Below are 13,336 nucleotides of genomic sequence, written 5' to 3' on the forward strand. Positions count from 1 at the left end.
AATAATAATAATACATCGAAAACAGAGCACTGGGGCAATATTCTGAAAACCAGTGAAGACGAGTGGCTAAAGAGTGCATGGGAAGAAAGGACCTAATAAAAGGCAGATAACGAAGATCCCCAGAAATATAGAGAAGGAAACGGATAGAGACAGAGACAGAAAGACTGAGGAATGGCACAACAACCAATGCACGGACAATACATGAGACAGATAAAGAACTAGCCAGCGATGACAATTGGCAATGGCTACAGAGGGGAGAGCTAAAGAAGGAAACTGAAGGAATGATAAACAGCGGCACAAAGATCAGGCCCTAAGAACCAGATATGTTCAAAGTACGATAGACGGAAATAACATCTCTCCCCATATGTAGGAAGTGCAATACGAAAAGTGAAACCATAAACCACATAGCAAGTGAATGCCCGGCCACTTGCACATAACCAGTACAAAAAGAGGCATGATTCAGTAGCAAAAGCCCTCCACTGGAGCCTGTGCAAGAAACATCAGCTACCTTGCAGTAATAAGTGGTACGAGCACCAACCTGAAGGAGTGATAGAAAACGATCAGGCAAAGATCCTCTGGGACTATGGTATCAGAAACGGATAGGGTGATACGTGGGCAAACAGGACCAGACGTGACGTTGATTGACAAGGTCAAGAAGAAAGTATCACTCATTGATGTCGCAATACCATGGGACACCAGAGTTGAAGAGAAAGAGAGGGAAAAATTGGATAAGTATCAAGATCCTGAAAATAGAAATAAGAAGGATATGGGATATGCCAGTGGAAATCGTATACCCATAATCATAGGAGCACTAGGCACGATCCCAAGATCCCTGAAAAGGAATCTAGAAAAACTAGAGGCTGAGTAGCTCCAGGACTCATGCAGAAGAGTGTGATCCTAGAAAACGGCACACATAGTAAGAAGAGTGATGACTCCTAAGGAGCAGGATGCAACCCCGGAAACCCCACACTATAAATACCACCCAGTCGAATTGGAGGGACTGTGATAGAGCAAAAAAAAAAAAAAAAAAAAAAAAAAAAAAAAAAAAAAAAAGAAAAAAAAAAAAAAAAAAAAAAACAAAAAAAAATATAATAATAATAATAATAATCATAATAACTTAATAATAAGTCAAATAATAATAATAATAATAATAATAATAATAATAATAATTGAAAGTAAATCCACAGGAGTATGACTGTTTGTTTGTGTTATTTAAAATATATATTTTAGATAGCACAATTAAACAGTCATGCTCCTGTGGATTTACTTTCCCATTATTTCTTGACTCATGTGATTAGGAGGTTTCTTTGAAATAATAATAATAATAATAATAATAATAATAATAATAATAATAATAATAATAATAATAATAAATCTTTGAATGCTACTAATATTTATAACTAATTAAATTGGCTAAGGTTGGAATTCGAGTTCTGGAGGAGACTCACGCCCTCCTAAACGCCCTAAGCATCCGAAGGACTCGGGAGGAGGTCAGGAGTCCGTCACCCAGTGCATCGTCCTACGGGATAATTTCCCTGTTACGCGCAGTGGTTCGTCTGTTACAAAGGGTCCTGCCGAATACTTCTTCATGGAGGTTCGTGGAATGTTTTATTTTTATTACCCTTCATTTTCCATTTTGGTTGTCCTGTATATTGATGAATATTACTTCAATGCAAGCTTAAAACGCTACGTCTTTTTTTGTACGTACTTTTATTAATCTGGTTGTATTTGGTTATTCATCCGTTATTGTAATCTTTTGATTATTTTTTGTTATTTTTATTTGTTTCTACGTTCGTTCTAATTTGTTTTTTTATCATGAACTTTCCTTTTTTTTAAGTTTGCACACGTCTCTAGCCATCCGTGTGCATGTGCGCTTGTGCAAATGATTACTTCTGCTGTTTCAGCTGCCGAACTGAGCATGTGCGCATGCGCAAATAACCAGCTCTGTTGCCTTTATTTCAGCTGACGGACTGTGCAGAAGGCTTCCACTTCGTATGTGAAACTGACAAGAAAGACATAGGTAAGGTCAGATTCTCTCTGCTTGGTTAAGTACTATATTGTTTTTATTCATGCAGAAACACAAAGGTTTTTTATTTTTTCGGGGTCTACTGTATGAGTGTGTGTGTGTGTGTGCGCGTGTGTGTGTTTGTAAGATAGAGGACAAGGAGGGAGAAATGACAGAAAATCAAACTTCACTAAAACATTTAGTTGTAACCAGTTCCATGAGCATTGATACAAAATCCTGACAATAGCCAATATCTTCAATTTATAAACAAATAAAATTTTTCTTAGTCAAAAACATGCGTTCACCTACCCTTATAAACAAGATCATTTACCATGAAGAGGATGAGATTACTTAATGAGACAGAGGAGGAGAGAAGAGATGGAGAGAATGATACAGCGGAATCCCATTTGCGAATTATTATCATTATCTTTATTATTACTAAGGTGTTCATTTTGCTGCTGTAACAGGTTTCGTTAAATTTTAATAGCACTTAAATTTGGATTTAATTAATTTTCAAAGGATTGTCAGTAACTAAATTTTCGAGGAAATTAAACGAAATTCACCTCCTGAATTTATTTTGGATATATAATGAAATTTGCATTTTTCTGTTTGTGCAGTATATAAAAGTGTAATGATCTGCCTCTTTAGTGTCAGATTGTCACTTGAACTTGAAAAGCACCTGGTCCAAAACTGAAGGTTCTGATTGTGATAATGCGAAAGTAACTTATCAAGTACCAAGGACGATTTCTTCCATGATCGGAAAAATTGATCGGTCGTTCGCTCTTATTCTAGTTTATTTTCACCTTGACAAACTTCATTCATGTCTTTTTCCCGCCCTTGTGCAGTGAAGTTTCTAAAAATCTTTTTGTATTTGATTGTAAAAATATCTCATTTCGATTTGGGACTAAGTTTTTACAGAATGTTTGTACTTATTTAACATAGAAATCTTTTACTAAATGTCTAAATTTAATGTTTTGTGCTTATAGAACTTCGAAATTATTAATATCTAAATTTGATATATTGTGCTTATTTATCTTTGAAATTATTTTCTGAAGATTGGAATTTAATATTGTGTACTTAGTTAACTTCGAAATAATTGTCCAAGTATTTGAGTGTAACTGAAATTTCAAAAATGTGTCAATTTATCTGACCTTTCGAAAATATATAAATTTGAATCACCCCCTCAAAGTGCCTGGTTTTCAGTGACGTATATTTTTGTTACATCTTTTTCAATCTCTTCAAAGGATGCATCGAAGGGCGTGGTGAGTCCTACCAAGGAGAAGCCAGCCTCACCGTGGAAGGAGAGGTGTGCGCCCTTTGGGGTCAGCCGCGGGTCCAGGAGAAGCTGGGCCATCTGGCCAATTCGCAAATTCCTCTGGTGGCGAATCACTGTGCCAATCCAGATGGCGATGACCTTCCCTGGTGCTACACTTCCAAGGGCACCGTGGGTTTTTGTGACATCCCAAGGTGAGCGACGTCCCTTCGACCCCCTTGCTGCAACCTCTTGCATTCCTTTTACTGCACCTCCGTTCATATTACAATCTTTCTTTCATCTTACTTTCCACCCTCTCCTAACAATTGTTTCATAGTTCATCTTCAAGGTTTTCCTTCTGTTACACCTTTCAAATCGCATTTACTCTCAATTTCCATCTCATAGTTCCCAGCGCTTGGCCTCCAGTTCCAGTCCAAGGTGAGTAGATACAGCATCACTGTGTATATGTACCTGCATTGATCCCTGATGAAGAAGACTGTATGTCTGCAAAAGCTAGTCTTTGGTGAATTGTATACTTTGTAAATTAAAGAATCTGGAATCTAAACCATCCCGTTTGTGTGTGTGTTCGTGTTCGCTTGTGTTTGGCCACTGTGGCTCAGCTTACTGGCCAATAACCTGGCCTTACCATAGAGAGATCTGTAAGTGATCTCACGCTGGGATACGACTGATTTTGTTGCCAGTGTTCTTCTGTTGACCTTTGTAATGACCAGGTGATTTGTTGATTATGGTGGCTTGCAGCTAAGCTTGAGAATTTACACGCTAGTAGCCTCATTCCCCAAAATGGTTGATCTAGTGCTCAGCTCATCTTTTATAGTTCCAAAGGTCGGTCTCAGCCTTCCATTAACTAATCCAACCAGTTGTTAATAGGGTTACCACCCTCACCACAAAATACTTGGTTCCCGTAGGGGCCCAGTGCCGTTAGTGAACCTCACGTGGTGCAATGTAGCCATTAGGCACAACTTAAGGTTAGGCGCCTCATTGGCGTGATCGGTATGGTCTTGGCCTGCCACCTCGATGGCCGTGAGTCTGATTCTCGGGCATTCCACTGAGAGGTTAGAGATGTGTATTTCTGGTGACAGATGTTCACTCTCGACGCGGTTCGGAAGTCACGTAAAGCCGTTGGTCCCGTTGCTGAATAACCACTGGTTCCATGCAGTGTAAAAACACCAACAAACAAGCTACTTAAGGTTCTTTGCAGCGTCTCCTCGATCCCTAGCTGCAGCCCGTTTCATTCCTTTTATTATACCTCCGTTCATGTTCTTTCTTCCCTCTTACTTTCCACCCCCCTCTCCTAACAGTTGTTTCACAGTGCAACTGCGAGGTTTTCGTCCTGTTACACCTGTCAAACTTTTTCATTCTCAGTCTCCCTTTCAGCGCTGAATGACCTCATAGGTCCCAGCGCTTAGTCTTTGGTCTAGATTTTATATTCCATTCCATTCCAAAAGGCTTGCTGAGCAACAAGGGATGGCATTTTTTACCCCTCTGGCGCAACCTCTTCCAGATGGGAAGAAGTTTGCTTTGGAAAGGAGGAAAAAATATGCGCCTGTCTCTTTCCATATGAGTAGAGAGAGAGAGAGAGAGAGAGAGAGAGAGAGAGAGAGAGAGAGAGAGAGAGACTCCCCATCACGAATGATCGCTAATTTGAACGACCTCTTACCTTTGCAGGTGTCCACAGCGTCGGGAGGATCGCGACGTCCCTACGATCATCGAAGAAGACAGCAGCTGTGGGGCTGATAAGTTTGCCTGTGCCAACGGAGGCTGCATTCACCAGGAGTGGCAGTGTGACGGTCAACAGGTATACTTTTTAAATTACCTTTTTTTTCCTAATGAAGTGAACACTTTCTATTTAATAGCATTGGAACCCGATATCACAGTCCAGGAAAGTCCCAACTCAGACAAGGATGTTTGGGTTTTACTGTGTATTTTTTTTCTTCTTCCAAAAAGCAGTCATTTTCCAGTATCAGACAATATAAGCATTTCTAGGATTTAAAAAAAAAAAAAAAACGAGTTGTGGAACAACCTCTGGGTTTTACCTTATCACTCTCACAAGTAACTTATGTATATTCGAATAGTTTTGTATTAATGAATCTTATATTTTTCGGCCAGAGTACTTTTGTATACGTAGTATCAGTGGTAAATTACTCTTCCTAATGAATCATTAATAAATATTACTTAATAAAGTCAGATACGAATGACTAAGTTTGTAAAAAAAAAATTTCAATATACATAAAAACAAAAGCGGGGGATATTGTGAGTAAAAGAATATTTGGTGTACAAGTATGAGTGCATATTTAGGACATTAATTAGTGGGTGTTCCGTTTGTGTGACTTCCGTCATTAGAGGTGAAATTTAGTGTTGTCCCCGTCCATAAAAGATTTAGCAGATTTATGGCTGATGAAAGTCCGACAGGATGATGACGATGGTAGAGCTATACGTATAACGGCCATGAAGAAAATCAGTACTAACATAAATGAATCCAGTTGGTCATCTGCTGACTCATCTCATTGGGGGAGCAGGTCTCCTGGGGCGGGCGTGGATTCCAAACCCAAACTAGCTCTGCTGTTTTTTTTTTTTTTTTTTTTTTTTTTTTTTTTTTTATGATTCTCCTTGGCACACATCTTAAAGATTGTTTCCTCGTCTGTTGAACATAGCATGGGAAAAGATAACCTCGTTTCAAAGTTTAGCACGCGTAAAGACGTCCGTCGCTAACACAAGGGTACAGCATCTCGAGACTTTAACCTAAACTGCTTTTACATCTAGCAAAAAACAAAAAAAAATGAAAATAGACCGAGGAATAGGGGCGAGAAGACTTCAATTTACCGGAATGAATTTTGGGAATTCTTCTAAGGAGTCTGCAGAATAGCCATTAACAGAATTACAGAGAATATGAGGTGTCCTCTGAACATATGCTCTTGTCAAAATGAGTAAACAGACAATACATAGGTGTTATAAAAGCCGTGTACAGATTGGGAAAAGGGACAGTATGAGTAGATAGGGAGTTGCAGTATGTGAAAGAAAACCAAGATAGGGTTGTAGTAGTACCAGCCCATAACAGTGCAAAAGGTTTATAATATATATAAAAGCATTAGAAAAAATAGGCAAGAAATGAGAATCATTTTCTCTTTTTTCTTATCATCGTGAACCCCATGAAAACGGAGCCATTATTTTTATGAACAGAAAGAAAATTTAAAGTAAAAATAGTTTTCCTTTATTTTGAATGAATGAAGAAGAGGGATTTTGTTTCATGATCAAGAGCTACCTGAAATCGAAAGTCATTGTTTTCATTATTTTGAACGCGTCGAAAACAAGCTCAGTTATTCATTTGAAGTTTATCTGAAGTGCAAAATCAGTGGAAACCTAAAATAAACAAGTTATTTGTTGTAATATCACTCAACAAATATTTTCTGTTAATTTTGTATGTCCGAAATAACGAAGGGCTGATATTTTGCGAAATCTTGCAGTCCATATCTAATGTCATATTATTCTGCGCTCAAGATAAAGGCAAAAATTGTTGATTCTGTTTCATGTCATTGTTTATCATTTAATTTCGTGCTGCCATATGTTCATTATTAGATCTACAAGTATTCTATTTATTAAGGGCTGCCCATGAGCAAGAGCCCGTGCTGGCATAAGGCGAACATTAACTAAAATCACATTGTAATGAAAAATCACCGGAGATATCTCCTGTGAGTTTCAAGTCATCATATGCTTTTAATGAGACCAACGAGCATCTAAAACTCATAACAATCACCAGGACTGCTCCGACGGCAGCGACGAAGAAGGCTGCCGAGACTACAGCGCATACTACACGAAGAAAGTCAACCAGAGACTGAAGGGGCGCGAGGTGGAGAAGTGGCTCTACACACTGAAGACCACCTGCGCCGCCAGATGCAGCCAGGCCAAGAACTTCCTCTGCCTCTCCTTCAATTACGAGTCAGTCTCTCTTCCATCTATTTTGGGAGATCATTTCTTGAACTCGATTTTTCTTTTCGCAAGTTTGTTTTTTAATTTTTTTGGAAGTGTCATATAGTTTTGGTGTGTAATGTTTTTCTGCTTAGAAAGTGGCATTTATTTTGTTATTTTGCAGATCGATGCTCAGAGACACTGATTTTTTTTTTATTGTTCTCTTTATTTTTTTACAAGGTGATTTTAAAATTGCTTGATATATATATATATATATATTATATATATATACATACATATATATATGTATATATATATAATATATATATAATATTATATATATATGTATGTATATATATATATATATAATATATAATATATATATAATACACACACATATATATATATATATATATATATATATATATATATATATATACTATATATATATATATATATATATATATATATATATATATACACGTATATGCACCTTATGCTTTTTTCAATATTTGAGAGTATTTCATACACCTAGATAGACAACTCGTATGTTAAGAATTATTTATTTTAGTATGTTATTTTTTTTAATTAGTATGATGGGGAATTTCTCTCTCTCTCTCTCTCTCTCTCTCTCTCTCTCTCTCTCTCTCTCTCTCTCTCTCTCTCACAGGTTAAAAATTTTCCCTGGTACTTATTGTAGTACAAACATTAATTCGGATATGTAAAACACTAAATATGATACCAGACAATCTCTCTCTCTCTCTCTCTCTCTCTCTCTCTCTCTCTCTCTCTCTCTCTCTCTCTCCCCGACGCACCCACATCCACGCGCGGTAAAAACCACGATTATTCATACGTAAAATAATTTGAATACGTATAACTATAAAATAAATTATAACTGTCAGTTCTCTCTCTTTGTTTCTTTCACACACACACACACACACGCACACTTTTTGCTACAAATACCGTAATTTTTTTCGTTGCAAGTTCTTTTGCTACTCCGTTTGAAGAAGAAGAAGAAGAAGAAGAAGAAGAGAGAGAGAGAGAGAGAGAGAGAGAGAGATGTTACATTTTGCTCGTCTGTTTCTGGAACTGTTGTGTGTTAAGAGAGAGAGAGAAATCTTCTTAAAATTTGAACTGCGTCGCTTGATGCCCAATTAAGAAACCTTCCATTCCCACCTGTCTTCCTGGGAAGGTCCGGCTCCGAGACCTGCATCTTGAGCGACAGCAACGTGGGCCGGTCTGGAGGCCTCGTCGCCGAAAGTGGATGGGATTACTACGAGCTGGAAACGGGGAGCGTCGATTGTTCCCGGATGTTCTCCTGTCGAGACGGAAAGTGCTTGGAGCAGTCCCAAGTAAGTTTTGTGATTTTCAATTTACTTCCCGGGTGAAACATGATTTAAATTATTTGGTTTAAGAGCCTCAGTGGCGTGATCGGTATGGTCTTGGCATGCCACCTCGGTGGCCGCGAGCTCGATTCTCGAGCATTCCACTGATGGGTTAGAGATCTGTATTTCTGGTGATAGAAGTTCACTCTCGACGTGGTTCGGAAGTCACGTAAAGCCGTTGGTCCCGTTGCTGAATAACCACTGGTTCCATGCAACGTCAAAACACCATACAGACAAGCAAAATTCAATTTTGTTTTCGTAGGTAATTGATATTTTTTAAATTTTAGATCGTACAGTTATATGGCGATAGATAGAGAGACGGATAGATATATTTCAGCATAAAGTGTAATTGGTAAAACCTTTAGAATAATCACAGCTAAGTTTTAAAACAACTTACGGTGATCACAATTATGTGGTATTGTTTTTAGTTACTTTATGGAACTGCTCTTATAAATAAATTTTTCATCTTAACTTTCTTTGGTATAGGTTTTAGTTATTAAGGTTGCAGGTCAATTTCTCGTATTAAGCTTGAACAAAGACGCGAAAACGCCAGAAAAAAACAGACAGAACTTCCAGTGACCTTTATGAAGATTGAGTAGCTGGGAGACCCATTAAATTTAATTAGTAAATAATAAAACATGATTCCTTTGTTTTACTTCGTGGTCGAATGGTTTAGGTTTACCTCAACCAGTCCAGCGTTCTTGAGTTCGAATCCCAAAAATGTAAATTGGGTTTGCTTATTTGTTCTTCATTTTTGCTTTACGGATTCGGATGAAGACTACGTAGTAATAAATGTAAACAAAATGGGCGAAAAATGAACTAACTGACAAGACACGTCAGGATATCTTCAGATGTAATAAAATGTAGTGAAACCTTTGAATGGTTACCTAGGGTTATATCTTTGGCCGCTCTAGAGCAACGAGAGAACGGGTCTGGGCAAGCTTCGTGCCAGAACTTCAAGCATCGGCAGATGAAAAACCCCGTGGGCGTTTAGTACCATCAGTGCACATCACGTGGTGCACTGAAAGCATTAAGAAAGGTTGTTTGCTTGTGCCCTTCGCCCTTAGATTCGCCCGCTTTTTAGTACCGTACCTCCATGAATGCTTTCTTTGTTCAGCAATGCTGTCCGACCTCTCTAACTTTTATTTTATTTCATTGTGCACCTGTGATGTATTTTCCTCAGTGCAACCTCTAGATCCTTGAAGTTTTGGGTCCCTTTATCTTGCTGTTCAACCACTCCAACTCTCTCTATTTACTGTATTTAAGCTCTGGATGGCCGGAAAAACCCGAGCGCTTAGCACGGCAGCCTAAATTTCATAAATGAGATCAACTGGTTGAAAAAGCGTCCCACAAAGAGTATATCAGTGACCAGACAAATATAGTAAAATTCAAATTAAATTGCAGAATAACTAACGGTAGGAAAATCCACAAAGTTATAATAATAGCCGCAACAGTATTGCCGTTAAGAAATGAATAAGACATATTGCCAAGGGCAAAAGTATCGCTGTTACATTTTCTTTTTGAAAGAGAGCAGAGTCTGAATACCGATCGTAGTTATCTACTCGTACAAATTATCAGGTGATGTACCAAGATATTTTTAGTCCATTTTAAGATTCGAAGGGGAGAATGCCTTGGCTAAAATGAAGGACGTCTTGAGTGAAGCAAAAATCAGTTGTGAATTGACAATAAAATTGATTTTCCTACGTTCAGAATTCTTACTTTAATGATAATAGTAATTACGCGTCCTTTTATTTTTTAAATCCAAGGTCAACGGGAAGAGATCCCTAGTGTCCTTATTTAGTCCAAATGAAAACAATTCGTGAGGGATAAAGAGTTGCACTTACTTTAGAATTGATTGACGGAATTTAACAGATGGAGTACGTTTAAGATTCAAAGGAAGCAGAGGCAGAAAGGGAAGTACAAAGTCTGTAGTAGAGGGAAATTAAGACTCATACTGGAACAATGGGAACATTAGTGATATCCATCCCGTAAGGGAGCAATATCGCCAGTGCACCTCTCTTGCTACATCTTTCCAACCTCTCCTAACAATTGTTTCATAGTGCAACTGCTACATAGATATAGGTATAAATATACATGTATATGCAAAGAGACTTTGTCATGCTTCATTTTGCTGTCTAATCAAGAATCTCTCTCTCTCTCTCTCTCTCTCTCTCTCTCTCTCTCTCTCTCTCTCTCTCTCTATATATATATATATATATATATATATATTATATATATATATATATATACATATATATATATATATATATATATATATATATATATATATATATATGTATATATATAAATGTGTAGTTTAGGTGTTTATATATAGACCTTCCCTGCGCAAGATAATTGTGGTTCCACTCCCATAATCAAGGCGACGGCAATACAACATCATTAAGTTATTCCTTGTTCCATGCTAGAACACTTGGTGAGCATTTCTCAGTTCCGAAAGACCGTGAGCGGCGAAAGGTCAAGGGGACGCCTTACCCAAAATAAGTATTATCGACTTCGCTGCCGTAACTGAGGTTTAAAAAATATATTTTTTGGTGTGTGGATTTTTCGTTGATATGATTTTTTTTCTTCCGCTGCCGTCTTAGTCTCTCTTGCATGGCGTAATTTTCTGCCCGTTTTTCCTTGTTGCCTATATTGCACCGTATCTTTGTGTTGATATACCTAGCTTTATTTTTCTAACATTTATTTTGTTTAGCAGTTTTCTGCTATATCAAACGACATTTACTGTCTCCATATTTCTCACTGCTTATATTAATATCTTTCCTTCTCTTTCGTTATTCCTCAATCGGTTTATCGGTGTATCTCTCTTTGCTCTTTTTTTTTCTGCGCGTAGCCGTGTTTTTCTTAGTCTTATGTTATTACCAGCTAACGACAATACGAAGAATTAAAGTTTTTCCCTCGTCTTTTTTTCAGTATCTGCTTTTTCTTAATCTATTTTTGTAATTCTTTACTTATTGCGTTGCTAATGGGAATGGGAGAAGTAATTTTTTGTTTTTTGTTTTATCTCGAGAACGGTCGAGTAGACTTGTATGCATTTGGGTAAAATTATTCTTGATTTAACTTTTATAATTTTAACCGTGATAGACCGAAACTCTATATATATATATCTCTAATATATATATATACTCATCTATATATATATATATATTATATATATATATCATATATATATATATATATATATATATATATATATATGTATATATATATATTATATATATATACACATATATTATATTATATATATATAATATATATATATATATATATATATATATATATATATATATATATAATATATATATATATATATGCTTAAAAAATCACATTAGATGCATGTGACTTCATTAAATAAGCGAATACCACAGGAAAATGATAGTCAGAAATCCAAGCGCTTTCGTCTTAACTAAGACATTGTCAAGATAGATAGATATAAAATCATCTCGCCCAACATATGTTTAATCGAAAAGGACTGCCATTACTCTCGCCCGCAACAATAAATTTCTTCGCCGTGGCCAGCAAAGTCTGACGGATTTCGTGCTAATTCAGACGATTTAAACTAATCCAGTGGATAAAGTAGGTGCGCGTAGACAAGACCTTGCTCGTAGGGTTTGGTAGTGGCGGAAATTTCTGTCACCATTGATCATAATGTTCGTACATTACTTATAATCATTACTTATAAAGATATCGGCATTAAAAATATTTAACCCAGTCGTGAGACTCGTGATGCATTCGAGGGCAAAGTAGTAATGTGATAGAAATAAGTGTTGGGTCCAAATGGAATCATGTTTTCCATTCTTTTCTCTTTAAAGATTCATTATAAAGTTGACTTCTTATCGGTTTCAAGGGAGTATCATTCTTAACATCTTACGTGATCTTGCCAAATAGCCAATAGTTGAAAGAAAAATTTATAACGGAAGTATTTGTTTCTGTGACATGAATTGCCAACAAGCTTTTGGTATAAATTACAGCAAAAGTTAAATCGCACATAATCGTTAAATTCGTGTCTGGCAATTTTCGCTAGCAAGTGTGGAACGAGGTAAGACTTTTCTGCCTGCAAGGTACAAGTTGAGGTTGTAAGCATAGCAACAGGAATGGATAGATAGATTGAGAGAGAGATACACAGGAACTTAACGGTTGTGCCGATTACCAGTCATGCAGTGTTAACATAAATCTACTAAATAAATTAACACTTTACTGACATGTGTTAATTCAACAGACGCCAATATATTACAAGGGATAGAACAAGGAAGGTGGAGAAGCCGTGTGCTTCTTTTATCCAGCTCGGACCCGCTTAAATACTTCGATTAACTGAGATTGCTTGAGGGTTTTCCCTAATAATTTCCTTTTTTCCTGTCTGTCGTAACCCGTTCATTATTTATTTTTTCTGATTCCGTTAGTCACGAACCTCTCTCTCTCTTTCTCTCTCTCCTTGAAATTGTCTGATTTTCTTCCATCTACCCTGTGGTGTTTCTGATTCGTATTATCCGAATCCCATTTGTATTGATTTTCTTTTCTTCCCGTCAATTTGTGGTGTAAATAAAGCAGTCTCCTAATTTTCGTCTTTGTACGTCTATTCCTGCAAATAAGTAAGTTATGTATTGAATTCTTATTTACATGGCAGTACTCTTGTTGTAACGCCTTAGTGTCATACTAAGATTATTATTATTATTATTATTATTATTCAGAATTTTAAGATGCTTACACAGAAAGGCCGAAAAATCTTAGTATGCAAGCATCTATCGAGCAAAT

The 13,336-nt window shown here is 36.8% G+C and overlaps 1 protein-coding gene across 1 annotated transcript in view; it reads left to right on the top strand.

The window, feature by feature from the left end:
* The window catches only part of LOC135216798 (uncharacterized), a 63,060-nt gene that overhangs the window by 30,609 nt on the left and 19,115 nt on the right, over positions 1 to 13,336 (top strand). The window contains exons 14-19 of the mRNA XM_064252286.1: positions 1,419 to 1,594; positions 1,963 to 2,020; positions 3,250 to 3,472; positions 4,944 to 5,073; positions 7,033 to 7,211; positions 8,374 to 8,533. Of these exons, the coding sequence (XP_064108356.1) occupies positions 1,419 to 1,594; positions 1,963 to 2,020; positions 3,250 to 3,472; positions 4,944 to 5,073; positions 7,033 to 7,211; positions 8,374 to 8,533 (926 nt within the window). The remainder of the gene's footprint in view (positions 1 to 1,418; positions 1,595 to 1,962; positions 2,021 to 3,249; positions 3,473 to 4,943; positions 5,074 to 7,032; positions 7,212 to 8,373; positions 8,534 to 13,336) is intronic.

Source organism: Macrobrachium nipponense, chromosome 6, assembly GCF_015104395.2.
Source record: "Macrobrachium nipponense isolate FS-2020 chromosome 6, ASM1510439v2, whole genome shotgun sequence".
Lineage (NCBI taxonomy): Eukaryota > Metazoa > Arthropoda > Malacostraca > Decapoda > Palaemonidae > Macrobrachium > Macrobrachium nipponense.